The 24,946-nt window shown below is 50.3% G+C and overlaps 1 protein-coding gene across 6 annotated transcripts; it reads right to left on the bottom strand.

Annotated features, from left to right (window-relative positions):
- Positions 1-151: 151 nt before the first annotated feature.
- Positions 152-24,636, bottom strand: LOC134008659 (trinucleotide repeat-containing gene 6A protein-like). Of its 6 annotated transcripts, XM_062448148.1 has the most exons (24): positions 24,438-24,635; positions 22,914-22,965; positions 20,310-20,426; positions 16,236-16,567; positions 15,926-15,973; positions 12,224-14,950; positions 10,338-10,583; positions 10,041-10,195; positions 9,806-9,883; positions 9,651-9,702; positions 9,287-9,414; positions 8,675-8,830; positions 8,396-8,527; positions 8,148-8,282; positions 7,909-7,983; positions 7,596-7,767; positions 7,294-7,425; positions 7,032-7,205; positions 6,787-6,927; positions 6,477-6,584; positions 5,901-6,107; positions 5,718-5,788; positions 5,481-5,620; positions 152-4,884 (listed from the first exon to the last, which is right to left on the bottom strand). In XM_062448148.1, exons 5-24 carry the CDS (start codon positions 15,969-15,971, stop codon positions 4,524-4,526), a joined length of 5,436 nt encoding a protein of 1,811 aa, XP_062304132.1. In that variant the 5' UTR covers positions 15,972-15,973; positions 16,236-16,567; positions 20,310-20,426; positions 22,914-22,965; positions 24,438-24,635; the 3' UTR covers positions 152-4,523. The 6 variants fall into 6 exon arrangements, with proteins under 6 accessions (XP_062304132.1, XP_062304139.1, XP_062304147.1 ...); XM_062448155.1 differs by lacking the exon at positions 16,236-16,567 and having other exon boundaries at positions 15,926-15,975; positions 20,311-20,426; positions 24,438-24,636; XM_062448163.1 differs by lacking the exon at positions 20,310-20,426.
- Between the last annotated feature and the right edge of the window lie 310 nt (positions 24,637-24,946).

The following is a 24,946-nucleotide window of genomic DNA, read 5'->3' as shown; positions in this document are numbered from 1 at the left end:
TCACTTTGTTTTTGTAGGAGGTAAATTTGTCGCAATACGACGGTGGGTCACAATGACTGATGGGTCAGAATGACCCGAAGATAACACAAGGGTTAATATGTGCAGCTTTAAGAAAGTAGAATAGAAAATACACAGAGGTGCCAGGCAGGACGGGTGGATCACTGTTAGTCTTTTATTGAGGGTTGTACCCAAGTTATACAGCTTTGTAATCCGACAACAGGGTCAGAAGGTTACAAACAGTTATCAGTCTACAAGTACAACTAACAGAGGACCTACAAACTACTAGTCTACACCTCATTACAGATTCTCTTAAGAGCACTAATCAAGAAAACAAGAAAAAAAAAAACAAGCAACAAAGTGGGGAAAAGGATCAAATAAAAACAAAATGACAGCATCAGAGGAGACATTCATTAGAATACACTGGAGTTGGTTTCTACCTTGTATCAGGCGACTTCGATTTCTCAATTATACCCATACTAATAAGGATTGTCCTTCAAAAAGTGCAGTTCCCCAAAGATAAAATCCTAAGATGACCCCAGGAAGACAATGAAAAGTACTTCCTGTTCATTTAAGTTGGTATGTAATTATAGACATTGTTTACATTTTCTATACATACTTTTTAAACAGTCTCCCAGAAGCAATGTGCATATAGGTTACAAGTGAGCAATCTATTCATCCTTCCTCTTGTCTGATAGAATCTCTATACAAAAAGTTGTAGTTGAAAATTTGCAGATTCACTAGTCCCTTCTGTAATCATTCAGAGGGATGCTGTGAGAAGGACATTGCGAATCCTAATGCGCTTTCTGCTACAACTGGCCGATGATTTCTAGGTAATAAAGGTTTATTAGTTTGAACAATGGCACAACACGTGTTTCAGAGATAATTGGGATCCCGTCGCGTCTGTGGTCTATTTGGGATAAGGGAAAGCAAACCCACATGGACATGGAAGCCTGGATTTGAACTCCACTGCATAGTCTCTCTGAGGCCCATCCCAAACCCTCCCGCCCCTCCCTCCCTGACCCTCAACCCCCCCACCCCTTACCCCGAGTCTTTGTGCTGGTTAGACTAAAGCTTTTCAGGGTTTGTGTATACTAAATGTAAAATGACAAAGACAGCATAAACTCACAGTTTTTGTAAAGTCAAATTGCCTTAGCGCATTGTTGGACAGTAGGAACCATTATTTAATAGACATGGGTGTATATATAGTATTTGCTCACAGGATAGCAAGTCAGAAAAAGGACAACATTTTTAAATACAAAAGTAGTATAGTATCACAGGCCAGGCCCCCTCCCTTCCCTACACCTGGCCTTCATACAGGCTGCTAGGCAGCGATGGGGATTGTACATTGCTCATGGTTTTAAGTTTTTATCTCAATTCCTCACAACATCCTTTTGCAAATGACATTTCAAGCATATACATTGTCCAGCTTCTACACACACACACACAAAAAAACCTAGCAATCAATCCCTTTCCTCCCTCGCACCCTCCTCAATTTGGCATGACAGTGAGTTCAAAAATGAACACGCACAAGCACACACACTAACAGCGTCTGTGAGAGACCGGGTTGTCCAAAAACCCAGTAGCAGTAAACAGACTGGACTACACTAAGCAGGGAGAGACCATGAACAACCATGGGGTTGGACAGCAGAACAGCAGAGAGGGGATGGATGAAAGGGGTGGATGCCTCAGAAGAGGCTGCTAGTCCCTTCTCTAGGAGCAGGGCAAGGAGGGCCCTGGACTCAGGGTTGGGGGGGGTCAGTCTTGAGTTAAGTTTCCGACTGGGGAAGGGCAAACTGACCCCAGGTCTGTGCCACAGGACCAACTTCACCCTGGAGTCAATTGTATACTGATTCAGCTTCAGCCATCTCTCTCCCTCTCCCTGTCTGACAGACAGAGCACCCTGACCTCCTCCTAACCTCTTCACTCTTGTCAAGCTATAAATACACCAAGTGCAAATCCAAGGCTCCTCAGTTCAATTTGTCAATAAAGTTATTAGAAAAAACAACCTGGTTCCAATGTTCCACTTAATAACATTTGTTAAACAAAAGTGAGATATAAGCAAGATCTGGAATTAAGTAAACATATCTTTTTGATTGAATTATATTTGGTAGAGCAGTTACTTATATGGTTCAATACTGGCACACACCACTATCAAGTCAGGGTAATACTCAAGGGTTTTGTACTATGCTTTTAAGTCATTAAATACGGATAACTTAAAACACAACTAGCAAATTCTACTGAAAGAAAACTACTGGAGAGAACAGCTTTACACACAAAATAATAAAGAAAAGAAATTAAGGTCCATGGCTTCGCCTAATGCTGACATCTCTCGCTCTCTCTTTGAAGCTTTTCACAAATTGTGCATCATTGTAACTAAACAATCAATATTGTAAATAGTCGGTAAATCTATGTACATTATTCAAATGGGTGTATTTTCAACTACCACCGATGGATTACATTCACCCCTTCAGACCATTCCTCCACCCACCCACACTATCCCTCCCACTCCTCGCTGAGTCACCAGGAACGACCCACCCGACCCCTGCAGTGAAACAAACAAACAAACACACACACAGACAGACACACACACACACCTGCCGGTGTGGAGCAGCCTAACACACAGACGTATTCATTGTCAGGTCAGGAACTTCAGATCAGCACAAACCAAACAGTACACAATACAATCATATTCTAGTTGTAAACAGGTAAAAGCCACTTGACTTGTTGCATCTTCGGACACAATTAGAATCAAGGCAATGAAATATGGACGACTTTTGCACTGTTAAAATATTATCATCACCAACAAAAACAAGATTTTTTTTTCTTTTTCTTTCCTTTTTTTCCAACACTATCTGTGGCAATGAGTAATTCGAAACAAGGTATATTTTCGCATTAATTAATTATTGAAACATTTAAAACATTTGACTTGTGACATGGACAGAAAAAGCCCCTCTGCAGGCCTTGTGAGTGGCTACAGTATGCATAGATTCAGCTTTTTCTTGGTTACAGTCTGACAGGACATTTCCACTGACAGTCAGTCACAAACTACTCTCACTGATCACACCAGTGGAGCGGAGAAAAGGAGAGGAGTGAGGGAGCATTCTGATTCTGCCACCCACCTCCAGCCCCAGACCTCCAGTAGAAGACAGCATATTGGACAGCAGTGTGTCGAGCTTCTCCAGCTTAAAGCAGTTATTTGGCAGAGAAAAACTTAGACCTATAAGTAGTTTTCAGTGCTAAAAGTTGGATTTTTCTTCCTACGAGGAGTATCTATCTACAAGGGGGGGAAAACTGGCTTGATTTCCTGAGAACCACTGCTGGTTATTTAGCAGACGAGAGGAATAGGTCAAACAACCAACGCCATGGCCAAAACACTGATCCGAATTCCCAGAGATACAAAGCATCGTCTTCATCCTCAACACATTTTTTTGTGTTTTTTTTCAGTATTTATAATTTTTTTGTACAATTTTTTGAACAGCATTTAAACTTTTTTTAGTATATTTTTTCCTTTTTTTTGTTTTAAAATGATGGAAGAATGAACACACGTTTCCCCTCCTAAGTCTTGTAAACAAGAGGTTGCAGTGTGGCACCTCCAAAACAACATTGAAAGCCTATTCTGAAAGTGCTGATCCCCCCCTGCCCACGGCTGGTGGGAGGGGCCTGCTTGTCCCCGCCCCCCCATGGCTGATGGGAGGGGCCTACTAGTCCCCACCCCCATGGCTGGTGGGAGGGGCTTGCTAGTCCCAGCTGCGGCTACAGTTCTTTGCACTGCAGAGCTCACGTTCTTTAGTTTTAAAACACTAAATTGGTGCAATACTTTTAATGTCACTTTAATATCATCAGATAACCCTAAGTCAGCATTTTTTCTTTAATAACTATCTGTTGATCTTGATCTCCACGACACCGCGGTAAGGTAGGCGTGCCAAGGCAGAGAGGAGCGCGCGCACACACACACTCAGTCACACTAACACTCATTCAAGTACACACACACACAGTAAGGACCTCCATGAGTAAACAGCTACACTGGAAAACTGGCTGCTCCCTCTATATTGCAGATTATATATACTGAGAAAAACCACATTCAGTGCAAAGTTAAAAAAGCTCAGACTCCAACATTGTCAGCAAACAAATGCAAATAATAAAAATAAAAGAATTGGAATTCAAATGAACATGATGAATAAACATAAATGAGCTCGATTGAAGTTTTTTTTTTTCGGTCTGAAAGAGCACTAAGTGGAAGCGTATATCTATCCTTTCACATTATAGAATTGGCCTGCGTGATTCAAGTATTCCAACTGATATGTTTTTGGGCTAAAACAAAGTGGACATATGTGCAGAGAGAAACGTAACTTATTTTCCACAGGGGAAACCCCGCTGTATATCTGTAAGTGAGAAAGAGTCCAACTAGTGCCATTGCGTTTTTCTACATCTTTTTTTTTTGTTTGTCTTTGAGTGATACTTTCTCTTGTGATTATGATTCTCTTCTGACTCTGAGGGTCCCCCTTGCTTGAGTGACAGGTGATTCACATGGAGTCCCCACCCCCTGTCAGGTGATCAACAGGGAGGAAGGAGCTGATTGGAGAGGGACTGCTGATCCTCCCGCCCTCGCTGCCACTAGGGCTCCCCCATAGGCTAGTGGAATAGTTAGACCCACCCCAAAGGGAGGAGCTGTGGATGTCGCTGCTATTCCACTGGCTGGGCTCAGGAGCACGGCTTGAGAAAGGGTGTGACCCCTCCATGGCGCCGCCCATGCGGCTCTGTGAGGAGCCAATAGCCTGCCAGCCTGGGGATGCAGCAGCCAAAGACTGACCTTGTGCAAAGAAACGGTTGATTTCATCTTCACTTGCAAACTCAGCCAGAATAGTAGTGTTCCCTAAAACGCACCTGTGGAGAAAGAGGGGGAAAAAGAGCGGGAGGTGAGAAGGATAAGAAAAGGGGAATAATTGACTGAAAGGAGAAAGTGTTGAGTACTATACAATTTGGTGTGTGAGAAAATCCATGAAGATGACTGTCAGAGAGTGACTGAGTGAGTGACTGAGTGAGTGACTGAGTGAGTGACTGAGTGAGTGACTGAGTGAGTGACTGAGTGAGTGACTGAGTGAGTGACTGAGTGAGTGACTGAGTGAGTGACTGAGTGAGTGACTGAGTGAGTGACTGAGTGAGTGACTGAGTGACTGAGTGAGTGACTGAGTGAGTGACTGAGTGAGTGACTGAGTGAGTGACTGAGTGAGTGACTGAGTGAGTGACTGAGTGAGTGACTGAGTGAGTGACTGAGTGAGTGAGTGAGTGACTGAGTGAGTGAGTGACTGAGTGAGTGACTGAGTGAGTGACTGAGTGACTGAGTGAGTGACTGAGTGAGTGACTGAGTGAGTGACTGAGTGAGTGACTGAGTGACTGAGTGAGTGACTGAGTGAGTGACTGAGTGACTGAGTGAGTGACTGAGTGTGTATATATATATATATATATATAAAAACACTTACATATGCAGACTTTTCTGCGCCTTTGCAGCCTCCTCCTTGGAGCTGTAGCAGACGACAGCGTTGCCGTGGGGCAGGTTGAGGTGGAATGTGATCAGAGGACCGTGCTGCATACACAGGGTCCTCAGGGTGGAGCCATCAATCTGGGGGGGGAGAGATGGGGGCACGGGTCAAACAGGACGGCCGGAGCTGTCAGTAATGGGTATGAGAGGGTGTGTGACACAGATAGGGAGGAGCTACCTGAGGTGTGAGATTCTTGAGAACGAGCCAATTAGTTCTCCCTGAGCTGCTGCTGTCCCCCCAACTGGACCCTGAGGGAGAGAGGAGAGCCAGGTTACTCACCGCAGGAGCAACAGCTCCAACACACATTCACCCCCACACATTCACCCCCACACATTCAGCCCCACAGGCTGGGTCCCTTACCGGGGGTGTATCTGGAGTCAGAGCCCCAGCCAGCCATGCGCAGGGGGGCGTTGTCCCATGAGGAGGGCTTCTGTCCGGTCAGGCCGGGAGGAGGCCGGGAGGGGGCAGACAGACCCTTGTGGGGCAGAGGGACCTTCCACAGCTCATGGGCCAGCGAGGAGTTGGACACAGAACCTCCGGGAGACCACTTGGACTCATTGTTTCTGGCTGGAGAGGGGAAGACCAGGCAGAGAGAGAGAGAAGGGGACAGAGAGAAGGAGGCAGAGGAGTAGGGTAAGGGAGAGAGGGGCGAGAGGGGAAGACCAGGCAGAGAGAGAGAGAAGGGGACAGAGAGAAGGAGGCAGAGGAGTAGGGTAAGGGAGAGAGGGGCGAGAGGGGAAGACCAGGCAGAGATAGAGAGAAGGGGACAGAGAGAAGGAGGCAGAGGAGTAGGGTAAGGGAGAGAGGAGCGAGGGGGGAAAGAGAGCAAGGGGGCGAGAAGGAAAGAAATGAGTCCCACGATCCAACCCATGTGCTGCCTGCACCCATCCCCACCCTCTAAGCTCCCGCGCTCTGAGCCCATGGAGGGGAACATACCTGAAGTGCTTTGTGCTGTACTGGTGAGGGAACCGCTGTGGCTGGAGGCACGAATGGATGACCAGGCACTGTTAGAAGGCATTGTGGTGTTCAGTGATGAGGATGGCCCTGGGAAAGACACACGCGGGCACACACACACACACACACACACACACTCAGGGTCAGCTAGAACTTCACGCAAAAAACATGGATGTGTGAATGCACGTGTGTGTGCGCGTGTTATTGCTGGAAAGAAATGTTGATCACTCTACTATACACATTACATCAGACATTTCAGTTTCGGAGAGAAGTGTGTGTGTGTGTGTCTAACCATTGTTCCTGTCCCTGAGGTGGTCGACGTCGCGGACGGTGTTGATGGAGAGGTTGTTGATGACGCTGCCAGGGGTCACGAAGGGGTCAGTCTCAGGGTCAATGTTGGGGTAACCTTTCCAGGGCTCGCCAGGACGGAACTCTGAGAACACACCAGACGAGGGCACGTTAGGGTGTGTCCCTGCGTAACGGTGTGTGTGTCTGTCAATGAGGAACGGATGTCAAAAAGTGTGCGTTTGTGTATACCTGGGGGCCAGGTGACATTGGTGTTTCCGTGAGGGGATTTGGCACGGGGTGGCCAGCCGTCGCCCACTGAGCCCATTGATTGGCCAGGAGGGCTGAGGGGGGAAGGGCCAGTAGACAGGAAGTCATACGGACCAAAGGGAGAGTCCTCCAGACGCAGCCCAGACGACATAGCACCTGGAGACGGAGACAGACGCGCATCACACACAATGCCCAACACGCATCTACACTTGCATATGAAACTAGCCTGTTCCTTAAGACTGACCAGGTTTGCTGTTCTGGTCCAGAGGAGAGTTGACAGACATGTCCATGGCTGTCCACTTCTTCAGACGGGACTGAGGCTCCTTGTACCCCACACCGCCCATGTCCATGTTTACATTCATGTTAGAGTTCGAGCCTGGATGAGCAAGAAAAGGGGAGAGGACGATGAATAAAGTTGCAATAGCGTTTCACTGTGGTATGTCTTTGAATCAAACTACTGGCAACAAGTAGTACAACAAGTACTGGAGACAAGACTCGACAGCCCAGGAAGAACACATTTCCCATCGGGCAACAGTGGCCGCCTACCTAAAGGGAAGTTGGAGAAGGAGTTCATGGAGCCAGGGTCCTTCTGAAGCTCTGGGAGGTTCTGGGGTATGTAGTTGTCCATGTAGAGCTTGAGGGGCTGGTGGGATATGGGGGCCTGTTTCAGCAGGGAGGGGTCGAGGTGCCTCGGGGGCTGCATCATAGACTGACGACTCTGCGAGGGAGGGGGGAGAGGGAGGGGTTAGAGGGGAAACGGAGGGCATAACTACAGACGACCCTCCATGAGAGAGAGAGACAGAGACAGAGAGACAGAGACAGAGAGACAGAGAGAGAGAGACAGAGAGAGGACTCGTACCTGGTCCTGCTGGCGTCCCACAGGCATGGGCCTCTGGCTCTGGGCTTTCTGCTGCTGCTGCTGGAGGAGGAGGCGCTGGAGATGGAGAGAAAGAGAAGGAGGGAGGGAGAGAGAGAAAGGGGGGGGACACGGGGTGAAAGAGATGGAAGATGAATCAGGACTAGCAGTCGTCAAGTCAGCATCCAGTTAATCGCTAGAAGGCTTCAACAAAAACCATGAGATGTCAAAAGGAAGCCAACCTGTAACTGCTGGATCTGGTTGAGCTGAGACAGCTGGTTTAACTGGGACAGTTGGTTGAGAACAGCCACCTGCTGTGGCCCAAACAGGGGGTTCAGACCGTTACTGTTGGGATACTTCAAAAGAGATGGAGGGACCTAGAGGAGAAAGGGAAAAATAAAATAAGTATATGGAAACAATGGAGGGCATTCGATGTGTTCAATCAAACAGCATGGGTAACGCCAGTGTTCTGTGTGTGAGAGTGTCTTACCTGAGAGGGCAGGATTGGTGGAGGCACTTGGTTGCGGAGGTTGGGCTGGGCTGAGTTGAGGGACTGGGCCGGGGGCTGGGGGCCGTTTCGGCCTTGTGCTGCAGTACTGCCACTGAACATGGGGTTTACATTCTGGAAACACACCACACACGCGTTAATGCCACATTGACAGACCTCTGGTCCGGTCTGTGAAAGCAAGCTCCAAAAAAAGAAAAAGACATCCGTTGCCGCTTACAAGGGAGCACACACACAAGACGGCAGTGTTTCACAGCCACTCACCTGCCTACCGGCCCCAGAGCTAGGGTGAGCGTGAGCCTGCACGGAGCCGTGACAGGGGATAGGCTGAGCAGTGTTGGTAGGGGAAAAGCTCATGCTTTGATTGGAGGAGAGCTCGTCGGAAGCGGAGCTATCGTAAGCAGCAGGGGACAGGGAGCGCTGCGGAGGCAAAGCCAGGCGGACGGCAAGCACAGAGGGACAGGAGGCACAGCGGCAGCCAGAAGAACAGACAAGGCAGGAGGAGGAAGAGATGGCCGGACAGGGAGGTAGGAAGAGGGATGAAAGGAAGAGCAGTATTAAAGTAAAGCAGCAGGGAAAAGTGGCAGCTCGACGCAGTCAAGCCAAACCCCTGTGCTAAGGCAGGGCACTTCAAGTATAACTGGCTAGCTGAGCGACGGGGAACCAATTACAAACGGGCAAACCCATGGCTCCGACACACTGCTCGTCACGCAATTAAAACAATGACCGTTCCGCTTCGCAGGGTGACGACGCTCAGTGGCCGGCAACGTGCAGTACACTCTGCCACCACTTGGGGGCAACGCGGAGCCAGAAACCATCGCCACACACACACAGCCGTGCTGCAGCAGGAACACCAACATGGCTGCGTGTCCGTACCTTGTCGTAGTAGGGGCTGCGCTCCATGGACGCCTCCTTGTGGATCTGGTGGCGAGAGCCGGGGGTCTTGCCGATCACGCCGTTGTACTCGCCCATGCTTCCATCCATGCGCTTGTCTGACATCATCCCTGGGAGGGCACAACGCACACCGTATTACAGCCAGGCACCCCCCCGTAGCCCCTCCCCCAGCTCTCCAGAGACGCTGGTACCATTCCTCTAGCCTGGGGATAAGCCCCACAGTGTTGGAAGATTGTTGTTGTGGTTCTAGCTATGCAATGGTGCTGTTGAGTTAAAGGTGACAGTCTATTCTGCTTCTGGTGTTTTGGTTCAGTGGTTCCTATGGTAGAACAATCCCTAGCCTCACCTCCACCCATCTCCATCTTATTGCTCTTCATGGAGTCCTCAGGGGAGTCTCTCTGTGGATGAGAAAAAAAACAAACGTCAACACCAGTTTTTTCGACTGTATTCGAGTGTGTACATGTTTGTTTGTGTGTGTGTGTGCGCACATGCGACACTCACAGAGAAGTTCATGTTGTTGAACTGCTTGACGAACGGATTCATCCAGGTGTCCTCCTGCTTGCTCACTGGTTTGTTCATCTGGAACACGCACCGAGAACCACAAGTGAATATGACAGAGGGTCCCACACTCTAAAGAGCGACCACGCCAACCTCAACCAACCACAAGCAAGCCGGCCACTCAACGACACGTCTCATTGGTGGACCAGAATCAGAGGTGGGGCCATCAGAAGCTTACCTTGGGAGGAACCTTCTTCATGTAGTTCCAGCTGTTCTGCTCCCTGTTGTCCTGGTTGGGGGGGTTCCACATGCCGATCTCCACCTCCTCCTCAGGCTCCCAGCCCCCCATGGACACCTCCTCCCCGTGCCAGCGCTCCATAGGCTTCACTCCTCCTGGGACACAGACACACGGCAGGATGGAGAGTCAGAACAGAGCGGAAAACAAGTCCAAAAGGAGGTGCGGAAATACACATACACCCCCCCCGTTACTTCCAGCCATAATTGTGTTTGTGTACATGTGCGCCAGAACACCCACCAGGCTTGTGGTGGTTGTGTGTCCCAGGCCCGGAGCTTCCTCCCCAGGTGTTGGAGCTGTCCCTCTCCCTCTCCCTCTCCCTGTCCCTGTCCCTTCCAGAGCCGGAGCCCGGCTCCTCCCAGGTGGAGGAGGTATCCATGGGCTTGCCCCAGGCCGATGTACCGTTGTCCACAGACACTGGAGGGCCAGCCGGCTCTCCCCACGAGGACTCCCCCTTCTGGGGCCCTCCGTATGGTTCAGCCCAGCCTGGAAGGGAGAGAGTGGGGGAGACACACATTCACTTACAACACACTCATTTACATAAAGTAACCAACGCTAAAAACGACAATGTACAGAAAACCATCGCTGTCAAACGCGAGGCAGATGGTAGACGAGAGGTCATGTGTGTGGACGAACAAGTGGAGCAGATTTCTCCTGCCCTCCCTGGGTCAGATGCAGGAGGCTAGAACAGTCCCATCCTGTGCGGACCCTGTCAGAGCACCAGAGAGACACGCAACCATGCTCGGGTGTCAACACATGTTCTCATGCTGCTAGCTGAGAAGAGGAAGGAAGACTACATGTGGGGAATCTGCCAGCAGGTCCCTGCTCGTCCAAGACTACTTGTCCCACACACACACACACACCATCAGACCCCGGCTGTTGCTACACTGAAGAGGGACAGACTCAACACCACAATCATTTAAAAGTGTTGCCTAGACAGTGGTTTCATGTAGAAACTGTTTGAAGCAGCCGTCATTGACAGCTTATGTTCCAGCTCAACATTTCTAAAAGTTCAGAGGAACTGCTCTGGCTCTGGGATTGGCTGGTAGGAGTGAGCCCTGATTGGAGCCCTGGGGAACCCTATCAAACCATGAAGCTTATGTAAGCTTTGTTTATTCAGAGTAAGGGGTGTGTGTGTGCGTGTGGTGTCTAGGGCTCTGCTTACAGCCGACCACCCAGTACTTTACACTTTCTCCATCTGGTGACGTAAGGAACATGCCAGGGATACCTCTCAGTATAAATAGCCTTGATCCTGGCTCTCCATCCTCTCTGCTGTCAAACATGTGACCTACACCCCCCCCCCCCCCCCTTCCCGAGTATCACTATAACAAACCTGTCCCCCCAATATCCTTCCCGAACAACCCAGGGGCAAGACTGGGATGCTTGTTCTCACTTTCTAGTCTCTAAATAGCTATAACTTGGATTCGAAGTGTTCCCACTTTTTAAAAGATGTCTGATGTCCATGCAGGAGCCTACCGTCATTCCACTGTGCTTCAAAATGAAACTGTAAATCTCATCTAACTGGAGGGGAGAGTTCAGTAATGCAGGCCTCTGACGACATCTCTATAGCTTACCACTGGGGACATGCGCAGGAGGGCTGGCCCTGGTTCTCCCTGCCCCTTTCTCTCACAATTGCGCACACACACACTTTTTCTCTGGAACTCTCCATGTCTGTCTGCCTGTCCATCTGTCTTTCTCTCGCTCTCTTTCTCTCTCTCGCCTCTCTGGAACTCTCTCCCTTTCAGGACAGACAAAAGCCTGTGTTTCTGCCCGCACTTGCACCAGCAGCACAGAGAGCGAAAATCGATGTTCAGAACATTCCAGAAGGATGACTCAACCTGCATTTTACAAAAAGCCCTCAACACACACACACACACACGCGGGAAGATGAGAAAACGTCTGTATGTGAGCGAGTGTGTTTACATTGGTGTGCAACTGAATGTACCAGCATCGTGTATACATATAGGTAACCAGTACATAGTTCACGTGTAGGTTACAGAATCTGACTCAGTTTAAATTTAAACTGAGAAAGTTTTGCCAATACACTTCACATAACGAGCAAATGTTTGCCTATACCAGCTCATACATTTTGAGCAGAGTCTGTGCGTATGTTAAAGTCTACTTACTAGGGCTGCAGTTCTTGTCCTTGCCAGTCATGATGTTCTGAGGAGGCAGGGGCTGCATGGGTTGGGGGTGGGGCTGAGGCTGAGGCTGGGGCTGGGGGGGGGTGTTCATACTCATGCCCCCCTGCTCCGATTGGTTGTTCTTGTTCCACATGTTGACGGCTCCTCCGCTGTACTTGTTGGGGTCTCCCCAGGCTGCAGTCCCGTCGTCTATCTCCATCCTGCGTCGGACTGCCTCAGGGGATGGCTCCTCCCACCCAGTAGACTCCTCCTCCTTCTGGGAGGGAGGGACGGGCCCGCCCACCCAGCCAGCTGGCTTGACAGAGGCAGGGTTGGTGGTCTGGGGCCCTGGGGGGCCTCTCGACATTGGGCCCGGGCCTGGGTTGCAATCAGGACCCTTTCCTCCCCATTCGTTGGAGGGGCAGGGTTTGGGGGCGTCTCCCCAGTTCTGAGGTGTGTGGTTGGGCTGCTTCATGGAGGGCTCCCCCCACCCCTGGTTGTTCTGGGAGACGGGTTTTGCGGGTTCCCCCCAGCCAGACCCGGAGTTGGGAGCGTTGCCCTGGTCAGGGTTGTTGGACCCTCCGCTGCCTCCCCAGTTGTTGTTGGGCCTGGGCTGCTCGCCCCATCCAGTCCCTGAGCGGTCGCTGTCAGCGTCCCAGCCTCCAGAACTTGCACTCTTCTGGGGCTCCCAGTGATTGTTGCCACCCCCTCCACCTCCTCTGGGGCCTCCACCTCCACCCCAGCCTTCCCCGCCAGAGGGGGCACCCCAGTCCTGCTTGGGCTTGGGAGCATTGGTCCAGGTGTTGGACCTGTCTTCCTTGTTGTTGTTTCCCCAGGTGTTATTGCTCTTGTTGTAGTTAGGGCCATCTTCCCAGGTCCCAGGGGCTTTGCCTTCTCCCCAGCCAGCTGAGGTTTTCTGTTCCCCCCAGCCAGACCCTGGTGAGTCTTTGCCTGGACCTCCAGGCCCATCTCCCCAACCCCCTGAGTTGCTGGGCTGGGAGGGGACTGACTGGCCAGTTGAGCCCCAACCAGGGCCTCCATTACTGGGCTTGCGCTCCTCCATCCTGGGAGCAGGTACTGGAGCAGGCTTCACATCCCAAGAGGTGTTCTGGCGCACGGGGGTTTGACCCCAGCCGGTGTTGGAAAGGACGCGGGGGTCCACATCGACGCGGCCGACGGTGGGCTGAACGGGGGGGGGCCCGGCGGGAGGGGCTCTGCGGCGGGGGCGCTGGCCGTCTCTGTCCGAGCTGCGGCCTCCGGAGCTCTCTCCGCTGCCCTCGCTGCCGCCAGATCGGCCCCAGCCTCCGACCCCGCTCTGCGGGCCCTGCGTCCCGCCCGCACCCATGGCCAGGGCGTCATCCTCGAGGCTCTTCCAGCCGTTGGTGCCCCCCTTGCGGCCGCTGATCTCGCTGGAATGCTGAGAGCTGCCGGGCGGCGGGGCGCTCCACTCTCCATTCGAGGCCTTAGTATTGGAGGAGGAAGAGGAGGAGGATGAGGACGACGAGGCGCTGCTCCCCCAGGGGCGAGGGAGGCCCGCGGGGGGAGCCATCCCGTTTGCCGGGGCAGGGGTGGAGGCGCCCCCCCAGGACTGATTCTGTGTGGGGGGGTTAGTGGGGCTGGAGTCCCAGCGAGGGCCAGGCCCAGCGTTGTTGTTATTATTACTTTTATAAGCAGCAGCAGCAGAGGGCTGGGGGGAGGCAGCCTGTTGGAGGGAGGGGTTGGGGTTCACAGTGTCTCCATTGGAGCCCTTGTCTCCGGGGTAGGTCGTGCCCCCCCAGGGCGTACCGAAAGCCCCCTCGCCGTGGGAGTGCTGGGAAACAGCGGCACCGTTGGGGAGGGCATGGGGTCCCCCACCACTTCCGCCGCCCCAGGAGCCGAGGCCTGAGCCGGGCTCGCTCATCTGCACCGAACCAGTAGAGTTTGGTAAACTAGAGGTCATGGTGTTAGTAGTAGTAGTGTTATTTGGTCCATTCATTTCAGTGTTAAGGTTAGGCTGACCACTGTTGCTGCTGCCCAACACCTTGTTTGTACCATTGCCCTCGGGCTCTTCCATGCTGTCGGCCATGCCCCCCCAGCCCAGGGGAGCCTGCAGGCCTAGCTTAGCGTTTAAACCCTGGGTGTCTGGAGCACGCTGGACACCGCCACCGTTACCCACAAGGCTGTGGGGGCCGTTGAGCCCATTGTTCTGCATTCCTGGCCAGGCACCGTGATTGGTGCAGGGGCCCGGGGCGCCCCAAGCGCTGTTGAGCTTGTTGCCGTGGCCACCGTCGACGGCCATCTTCCCTGCCGAGCCGTCCGTGTTGGGGCCTGTGCTTAGCGTGGAGCCGTTGGGGAGGCCCCAGGGGCCCGTCACGTCCCCGTTATTGCTGCCGGCGCCGGCCAAGGAGTGGTGGGAGCTGTTGCTGCTGCCGCCGTTTCCAACGACCATCTGTCGGTTCCCGTTGCTGTCTCCGTTGACGGTGGCGGCGGAGGAAGCCATCATGGCGAGGTTTTTCTCTGAGCCCGAGCTAGAGGCGGAATCGGCATCCATGCATTCTGAGGCGAGCTCCGGGTCGCTGCCAGAGCCGGATCCGGAGGCGGGGCCGGAGATGGAGGGCCAGACGGGGGAGGTCTTGTCGCTGCAGCCGTCCACTAGAACCTTCCCCCAGTTACTGTTGCTGTCGCTGCACGGAGAACTAGAGCTCCAGGGAGAATTCTCATACTGCGAATCCAGACCTGGGTGATCTAAACCTGGGGAGGGAGAGCAGAGACAAAGTGTGGGGCGGGGGGGTTAGGGAGTCAATATTGGTAGCGTATGGTTTTCTTCAAGCAGTGAAGCAAAACAATATGAACGCATAAAGTACATTTACAAGACTAAACAGCATCCCAATGCTTAGACATATTTTGGGGGGGAAAGAATATTGCTATAGCAATGCTGCATATGTCTGTCTGCCCACCCTCCCAGTCTCGCCAGCCGGCCCCCGACCCAGACACAGCTGCCACCATTTTGTTTCCGCAGCGTGATCTACCTGCCTGCCAAAGGATTGGGACGGGGGGGGGGGAGACAGAGGGAGGACATTAAGGAGATGGGGGAGGGACGGCCAAGAGGGAGCTAAGAGAGAAGGGGAGGAGAGGAGTGCCTGCTAGCTCATTTGTCTTGTTGGGTCTTCCTGGCTAATTTCCCAACAACAGCATCATCATCATACTGAACCACTTCCTGGTTCCTAGTCGTAAGGCATAAAAGATGGGCCCTTCTCTTCTCTGGCCAGCTACATAGTTCTGCCCGGTGATTGAGTTTGTTAAAAAAACCTTCATCCCCCTCTCTGGCATGCGCACACACACACACACACACACACACACAAGATGGCTGCCAATTGTCCCTGGGTGTTTTTCTGTACGGCTGCCAATTATTTGCTCCCTCATTCCTCTGCCACTCTTGTACCCCCCCCCCCTCCAGACATGCCATGACTACAACATCGTCACCAAGGTCAGACTGGAGTTTTTTTGACCGACAACAGTCAACCCAAAATCCCTGCGTACACTATTCAACGCTGCTAGATACCTGTTCACGCAAACACGAGGAATTTCGTATGAAGACAAAAGGATGCAAGACAACAGGCTTAGTCCTGAGAAGCCTTATGACTAACATTGATGGTGTATAGCCCATGAGCGGGGGGGGGGGGGGGGGGGGGGGCAGGGAAGAGAAGCACACATTCATGTAGTCACCTGTTTGGTTAGGGGAGTGGCTGACCGAGTCCCGAATGGGAGCCATGCCTAGGAAACAAGAGAGGGAAGATCATCACACTGCAGAGAGAGACGGAGGCCGGGGGGTGAAAGGGGGAGGTTACAGAGAAGAGTGCAAGATGTCAAGGGTACAGTGACAAACAGTGCAACCATACAAAGAGATACAGACAGATCAAGATGAGGAAGGAAGGAATAAAAGTAGAGCATTCCAGCTGTATCTTTGGTCTTGTCTAGGTCTGCGTCTAAGTGATTCAAAGCGCCTACAGCGAAGGCTGTGTGTGTGTGTGTCTACCTGTGAGAGAGGCACGCTGCTGCGCTCCCTCGCTGGCCCTCAGGGCGCCCCCTGGCTGTGTGGAGGGCAGCTGCTCTCTGGTTCCCAGGGCGACAGTCAAGAGGTCACAGGTCAGGGGGTCAGGGCCCTCAAGGGTCAGCAGAAAGGGAGTGGGACTTGTCGGAGCGGGCACAGAGGCTGGCAGCTGGCTGGAGCCCCGTTGGCATTGCTGAGCACGCTGGGACGTGTGTGTTTGGTGTGTGCGTGTACGTCTGGGTTTAATAGAGGGGGGATGTGGTTTCGACTGTCAGGCCAAGGTTCAGGTCTTTGCCTACACTTGATATGTTCTGGCACTGAAGAGATGAAGAAGAGAAGGAAGAAGGAGAAAAAAAAACCGAGGTTAGTTATGCGCTAAAAGGAATAAAAAGCCCTTTGTGTCTGGTTGGAAGTCCTCAACACTTGCACGACCCAATCAAGACATGAAATAATGTGAGGATTGCCTGTTCTGTGCCACGGCAGGCAGTACAGAATAGGGGTATCCGTGGCGTGATAGCGATCTTCCTCAGCAGAGTGAGATGGAAAGCAGGGGTCTGGTAATTCCACTCCTCGAGCAGAGGAACAGAATACCCTGTGTGTGTCTGCACGCTAACATGGCTCCCTTCCCAAAGCAGAGCAGAGATAAACATTACTGTCACAGGTGTGGGTGGACACAGCCAAATGGACTCACATTCCTCTCGCTCTCTCTCTCTCTTCTCCTCTTTGCCCTTCCTTCCACACTGTGTGGGGTGTAGGGGTATTGGGGTAACTATGGTGTGTAGGGGAGAGGTTTGGGGGTATTGGGGCAACTACGGGCCGGGCTGCAGAAGGGGGATGACATGTATGAATCTGACAGGCTTCGGGCAGGCAGTAACTCTCCATGGCAACAAACCCTCTTAGGAAAAAGTGTGTGTGTGTCCGACTGCACAAAGAAAATAAGCCCAAAAGATAAAGACTGTTCGATTTGACGTTGTGTGAGAAATACTTTTGGATTCGAAAAGTGCGAGGATAAATCTCATCCTGGTACACTAGTAAGAGAGAGCTGTGGTTTACTGAGGAGAGAACTCGTCCCCCATGTTCATCGACAACCACAACGCAATGCTCATTCAAAATGGCTGCCGTCAGGAACTGGCTGTGGAGGGCACACTCTCCTAGTAAGCCTACCATTGTTGTGCTCAATCCCATTGTAGCAGTTGTAAACTGCCTCATTAACACTTGTTTGTCCTGTCTCTACAAGGCACTGAGCCTATTTCCATCACATCACAAAGTACAGATACAGCTTAATATAGCAGCGGAAAAGCCTATATAATCGCTTTCAACACTGACAAGGCAGGAACAGGACCAGACTTACTGAAGCAGAAACAACAGCGCTAGCAGCAACTACTTCTGTCTCTCTTTATCCCTCCCTTTAATATTTATCTTTAAACTACAGTTTTCATCCTGTGCCTTGCTCTGCAAAGGGAGAGAGAGAGAACGAGAACAACAGTGAAGTGTTGCTTGAGGATAATTCTCAGAATATTTTTTTTTAAATGGCAGGAAACCAGGAGAAACCAAAACGTAGAGAATGTTCTAGAGTGAGATGACGGTCCTGTTTGTGTGCGAGTTCTGACCTTTCTCTGTGCAGGTTAGCAACGTTAGCTCTGCTCACAGCCGCACACAACACTATTTATAACCTCTTGGCTGAAATAGCAACTGTGCTAGCTAGCCTGTTCAGAGCGCTGCACAGAAGGACATAATCTTAGCACGACAACTGCGGACACCGTCTTCGATTGGAACTTGTACAGGGAAAGGCCCGGACTAAACTGACTGCAGGAGGAGGGACACGCCGCTAAACTATTAACCCGGGATATCAATAGTAGATAGAAAACCACAGACAGAAAGATGAAGAAAGCACTATGACAGACAGCGGAGGAGGAGGTCGAATACGGGAAACACGGCAGGCCCGACCTCCCGCAGTCAGGAACAGGAGGAAATTCCTGAGAGAGGGGGAAGAGATGTGCAACAACAAATACAGAGTAGCTGGTCATGGTGTGTGTGTGTGTGTGTGTGCGCAGCACACAGGAGTACAGTGTGTTCCTGCTCACAGTCAGGCTTTCATAAGAACCTCAAGGACTGCCTCTCAGACAGAGGGTGTCATCTTACGAAGAGAGAGAACGAGGGAGGGGGGCAGGGTGCACGGCAAAGCCGAGGTAGAGCGAGTACCGGGGGGAAAGGGGGGAGGGAGAGAGAGAACACGAGCCAATAGGCGGGAAGAGAGGAGAAAAAGTTCCTGACCTGCCAGTCATTTCTGATGGCTCGAAAGGAATGCTGCTGGAGCTTTTCTTAACATGCGAGAAATAATGAGGTTATTTCCCGGTGCGATCAAAAAAAAAGAAGAAAAAAAAAAAAAAAAGAGTACTTCGAACCTATCAAATTACACTCGCTAGCTAGCTCACTCGCATGCCTGCTTGCTTCTGTGTTTATGGGGCTTTGCAGGTAGGCCCCTCATGGCGGGATCCAGGCTTGATGGGGGGGGGGGGGGGGGGGAGACTCGACTCAGGAGAGCACCGCTGAGAAGGAGTACTAAACTGAACTCGAAAACCAGGACAGCTCACACAACAAAAATCCATATCTGTTGACCTCCTCCTGCAGGCAGACCAACAGCAGAATATAAAAACCAACAAAGACAGTACGAGCAGGAGGGAGATGAGAATAGCGGTGAACAGAATAGAACAGGTATACGGAACTTAATTGCCTTCCAGGGAGACTTATGTAAACAACCATTGTGATTCACCGAGCCTCAAACAATGACTCAAACAGGACAGTCTATGGTTATATAGTGTGCACCCTGCTCTCTGAGGCTGGCAGATATACACAGTCTATGGAGGGTGGAGTATAACTACTGTACTGGGTGGGGAGAGCTTTTTTTATTGTGTCTCAAGTGGATCTACTTCCCTGTTGGTTGAAAGCAGAGTGCAGCAGGGCTGTTAGTTGAGGAATGGACTGGTGGGTCCTGCTGAAACACGTTCTCTTTCTTGGCCGCGCTGCATCAACCAAGAGAAATCTTGAGCTTAAGCCAACAAGCTAGCGCATAGGATAGCGGGACGACATCGGCAAACACCGCTGGTGCGCAAACACGTGCGTCACTACGCGAGGCCGACTACGTGATGACGTCATTGTGATGGGAATTCTCCTGACATTCGGAATCCAGAGGATTCTGAACAGTTGTTGTTGTCAAGGAGGAAAACTGTAGTCATGGTGACATCCTGAAAAAGGCAATTCCTCTGGGCCAGGCTTAGCTGAACATCACATCACTATCAGATCTTATGCCTCCATCTCTCTCTGTCCAACCATGACCACTCCTATCAGAAAGGACAAGCTCCACAGACCGACATGGCTACGGGGCCTCTATAGGAGGGTGTGTGGTCGTCTGTGTGCGTGCAGGTCTCCCCAGGTTCTCTTCTCTGATTATAGCAGCGTTCTGGATGAAGAGGACCCCCGACCAGCTGGGGGAATGAGATAAGCCTTGTTCCCAAGCTGCTGGTCTCAGAGCAGCCAGGGGGTCCCTCCATAACCCCCTTCTAGTGGTAAGGCAGGGACTGGAACCCAGACCACGAAACTTAAAAGAGAAACGTGTTTACTCCAGCACCAGCCCACCTGATTCTCCCAAGACTCCAATCTCCCTTCTCACTACTAGACCACGGCTTGGATCGTATTACCGGGCTCCCTGGCCACACCAGGGGGAGTAAACAGTAACCAACCTGGCATGGCGCCTGAGGAGACAAGGTCACAGATAAAGACTTGCACTGGCCTATCAGCGTGTCCACAGCAGGCCTGAGTGGAAACATGGCACTGATACACTGCTCAGCTTAGTTCAGGTCACCCACTGACTGGCCTACTACTCTGCTGCGGTAGGGGGACTCGGGGCTGCAAGGCTACCGCGCAGACTGTCAACCACATTGACACAGAACGTCACAACAGAGGCGGGCATAAGGACGCGACGTGACATGCAACCGGATGGTGGATATATAAGGCCTTGCATTGGCAGAGATTGGCCTTCGACCCTTTGGCGCTCCTTACCTGTTGACCAGTCTTCTATGTTGTCTTATTCTGCTTCTTCACTCTCTTACGCTTCTCTCTCTCTCACTCTCTCTCTCTCTCTTCCATCCACTGTTCTTCGTTCTGTGGGTGGGTTCCCTGTGGAAGGTGAGATCAAGGGGAGGTGTTACTCTGTGTACCCTACCGAGGCTGCACTCTTCTGGGGTAGCTGGACTCAGAACAGTGAGTCCCTGTCATTGATTTCCACAACACGACACTTAAAAGCTATGGTCTCAACACAGCCCCAGATGAAAGTTGTGACATACAGAGAGCAGCTACTGAATCCATGGCCAGTACTGTAATGGTCCAGGTTGGTAGCACAGTCGTATCAACAGAGCAGGATAACAGTCAGAAGGCACAGAACCGTGGCCGGTCAGTCACCACAAGTCTGGTCAGTGCCGTTTGGAAGGTGGTCAGCACAAAAAACTTCCTGGTCAGTCTAGTTCAGTGACATGAACTCAGCAGGGAGGCCAATTAGACAGCAGGAGAAAGCTGCTGCTAATCTCCTTACAGGATTACTGCGCTGAATTACTACCCTATAAACAGACAATCACTTCTGTGGGTCACACACACGCTCAAAGAGCTCTCCCACTAGAGACGCTCACCAAATCACAGCCCACAGCGAACCGTGCCATCCCACGTGTTGCTCATGTTAAGTCATGGCCATACACACCAACCATCATGAGCACCTGCAACCTAGCACAAAATCACACAGGCAAAACAGAACCAAAACTCTCACGATAAAATGGCTACGATGACACCATAGAAGATACATCATTCGTTCCGTAACCGTTTTCCTTAAGGTTAATGCCAATATCTGGACCAATCGAGTTACAGGACTTGACAGTTGTCTAGGATGTACTCAATTCCAGTTGGGCCGTCATGTCCTCACGAGGACTCATGGGACCCGTCTCAGTCGGTGGTTCCCAAACGATAAAGCGCAACAGGACATCTACATCACGTCACCCACCACCCTCCCCTCCCTCCAGGAGCTGTTAGGAAGGGAAGTCAGCCTCCCCTCCCCCTCCCACCATCCCCCTCCCACCATCCCCCTCCCCCAGGGTTAGGTGCCTGAAGTGCTTCAGCAGATGGCCGGCTCAACAACAGAGCCGGGGCCTCCCAGAGCAAACACACACAAAGGCCAAGGCATCTGTTTATGAGTGGCCAACAATCAGCACCGCCGACACAGCTGACGGCCTGGACCAGGCTAGACACTAGGAGTCAACCTCCACACAAGAGAGGTCGGGTCTAGGGAGCAGGAGCTTGTGTGTGTGGGTGTGTTTGGGGGGGTGGGGGCTTGTCTTTTTCACACGGTGGTGCTAAATTGAACCGAAGGTACCATGAAAAGTCTTGATCTTTCCGTTTAATGTTGCCCCTTTTTTTTTTATTATCAGCGCTGTTCTTGCAGCTGTGGTGGACATGTAGCCTATAGCTCAGCTTGGCTCAATTGTGTAAACAAGGTAGCCAATACCCAGGAAACTGTGGGAGTCAGGGCTCCAAGCTACAGACTAGATTCAAGTAGCCTAAACAATGGCTAGTTGACTGCCAATGTCTGCACTAAGAAACTGACATCAGTTAGTGACACCCTAAAGCAGTACTCTGAGGAAATGACTGGAGTGTTTTGTTTACAGCCTGTTCTCTGGTATTTCATAGGCGTGGCTTTATATGGTCACGGGGCAATGGTCACATCTACAAGGAAAGAATGACTGACTACACCAACACAGTGTTACAGAAATAAGTTGTGATTAATATTGTACAAGTGGAAAGATCATCTCACAAATCACCATCAAGCTCAGGGAATGGTTCATGTCATAGTATTGACTTGACTGAAAGTGAAAGTAAAGTGCTCCAAAAAATCGAAACATGATCACCACTGCTGGGAACAGGAATGGACTAGAAACGTCAAATATTTTGACAAGTAATAAGCCCATCAACCACACAATGCAGTATCATCAACCTGATTGTATTATGACAGAGAACAAATACTGCTAGGCTGAACTGAGAATTATTAATGAACTTATCCTACAAACTAAGGATTAAACTAACTACTACAAGGAACAGAGGAAAGTTATTGGGGAGGTTTGAGAGCCTCATTTCACATTAAAGAGGCTATATAACACTTTAATTTTAGGGTGTGGGTGTGTGTGTGTGGACAGGTAGGGGGGTGCTTTTTGTCTCAGGAAATACTGTACAAATACAATGAGCTAAACAAACAGCCCTTGAAAAAGAATACTAATTAAAAAAAAAAGTTTGACGGTTTTCATTTAGCGTTTTTAAAACGGCACAGCTTACTCTGCACTTTGAGCCTGGGCTCTTCAATTCAAACGGAACTGCATGTGCTTACACAAGCAGCAGCTGCCCTGATGCGGCTTTGCTAGCAGACTCCAGTATACACACTCACCCCCCAAATAGAAAAGGCCAGAAGGGCATAAACACACAGGCCATCACATTTTTTTTTTCTCTTTCACTCCCTCGCTCTGTATCACACACACACAAACCACAAACACAAAATGCCATAGAAGAAGCCAGATCAATAGTTCATACATGGAGGTGAAAGCAGTGGGGGGGGGGGGGAGTTAGGCTTACCTGTTTTAACTCTTCAGTTTCTTTGGTGGCAACAGCTTCCAATTCCAAATCTCTAAAAAAGAAAAAAAAATTCCAATCATATTTAAGGACTGACAACATTGCGCAATGGATATCTCGAACCGTTTAGAACGTTGCAGAATGATTTGAAACAAGACTTAAGACATCAATAACCATATGTACTAAAAGGGACAGCAATTGACTGGCGTAATGGCAAATAAATGTAAATGCTGCAATGCTTGCAAATTGTGCTGAAGCGTTAACTTCGCCTACAAAACCTCAACACTTGGTCTAACCCTAACAAAACTGAAGGCAGTTACCACAGTGTTTTTACTGAGGCATTCTCTCTTTGCACCTATGCCTACGGTAGCCTAGTCTGAGGTGAGAATTCAAGGTAGATGCTTTAAGTCCGCTTCCCTCGTCGCCATTAACTATCCAGCCAGCTGACAGGCTTGCAGCTTAACATGGCCTCGGCTCAGATATTTGTGCACGGCTGGAGAATGATATAGCTAGCAAGCAAATTACAAACAATTTAGTCAATATTCGAATATGCTTGTATACAGTACTCGGAACGAACAAGAATTCATTAATTGTACGATAGGTCAAATCATCGCTAGCAGTACAAATATCAAGCATACCGACAGAGGGTGTCAACTTGCCAGTGCGCACAAATCCTGAATTGTTAGCTAGCTTACTTGCTATCCACTAACTGCTACTGTAGCTAGCATGCTAAAAGTACTGGTTTGAGTCAAGAGATCAAGCTTCGAACGCCGACCGTGGCTGCACCGCTGCTAGCCTACCGATGAAGGTGGTCGTTCCCGTACCCTTGAATGATTGTAACATAGAATTGGACTGTTTCAGAACCATTGCCACCAAACAGAAAAACCACAGATACTGAGTGGGGAAATTTGTACCATCGCTTAGCGACCCTAATGCACTCTCCCCTCAACATTAACGACACCGTTTGGTAGGAAGCCAGCGGAGATTAAAATAGGAATTATTTTACCATAACATGAGTCTACCTAAGAGCTAACATTGTAGTGTTTTATATAAATATCTATAAAAGCTGCATAGTGCTAGGAGGACTTTGCAAGCATAACGTCACATTAAATACTGCAAAAAAACGTAGACTAGCTAGCGACGCGATTTAGGGGGCAATAGCATAGCTTGGTTCGTTAGCTAGCTGTTAGTACTAGAGTAGTTACTGTAAGTCTCAGACCGGGTCATTCGCACGGTCAAATAAAATGCTGGCTATACTCGCAAACCTTTCCATTGTATAGCAATCGAATGAGAAGAAACTACTACTACCATTCACATGTGTTTCTTTATCTGTGCAACTCACAACTAGCTAGATGTTGCAGTGTACTGTACGCGTTAGCTTAATGGCCAACAACACATTTCAGCAGGCAAACTAAACTACGCAACCCCAAGCTCATCTCAACCGCCCGCTCAGCTAGCTGCGTAACTCGTATTCTTGACAAAAGCAACACTCAATGTTAAGAAAAGACATCTAAAAACGAGTCTTACCTCATAAAGTTTAAAGTGCAACAGAGTGGAAATGAAAGCCGGCTGTAAGGCTAAAGAAATTTAACGCATTTGCAGCATCTATGAAGGGAGGCATTCGTCCTGCATGATCGCCATTTTCTTCAATCGCTGGCTAACCTTCTTTGCACACCCCTCCTCCTCTCTGTGTTCTGTGGAACTGCGCAGGAAACTAATTCACCACTTCCTCTGACAGTGCCAACTATGGGGCCAGACCCAAAATGGTAGAAGTTGGAACAAAAGCTCAGAAGTAGGCTATTTGCATTTGGTGAATAAACGATTGACTTTATAATAGTCTGCATAATACCTGAAATAAAAGAGGTTTAACCGACAAGTTAACCAATGTAGGCTTTGTCTTAAGTATCACAATATTGCAATGATAAAACAGTAAATGTAAATAAATACAATTAAATATATAGTCTATCCATTCTCTATGAATAAATATAAATAAAATATACATTTTAGTATAGGGTGACCAGATTTGAGTTTGTGAA

This window comes from Osmerus eperlanus, chromosome 2 (assembly GCF_963692335.1).
Source record: "Osmerus eperlanus chromosome 2, fOsmEpe2.1, whole genome shotgun sequence".
NCBI classification, from domain to species: Eukaryota; Metazoa; Chordata; class Actinopteri; order Osmeriformes; family Osmeridae; genus Osmerus; species Osmerus eperlanus.
The sequence above is the reverse complement of the archived record's forward strand: the minus strand, read 5'-3'. Positions and strand labels throughout refer to the sequence as shown.

What these genes read in the sequence shown, in the direction of transcription:
- LOC134008659 (XM_062448155.1), bottom strand. Translation starts at nt 15,971, where the DNA reads ATGGCTCCCATTCGGGACTCGGTCAGCCACTCCCCTAACCAAACAG. An exon ending in CCACTCCCCTAACCAAACAG is followed by an intron (nt 14,951 to 15,925) that starts GTGACTACATGA and finishes CTCCCTCCCCAG; the next exon opens with GTTTAGATCACCCAGGTCTG. An exon ending in CACCAATCCTGCCCTCTCAG is followed by an intron (nt 8,283 to 8,395) that starts GTAAGACACTCT and finishes TTTCTCCTCTAG; the next exon opens with GTCCCTCCATCTCTTTTGAA.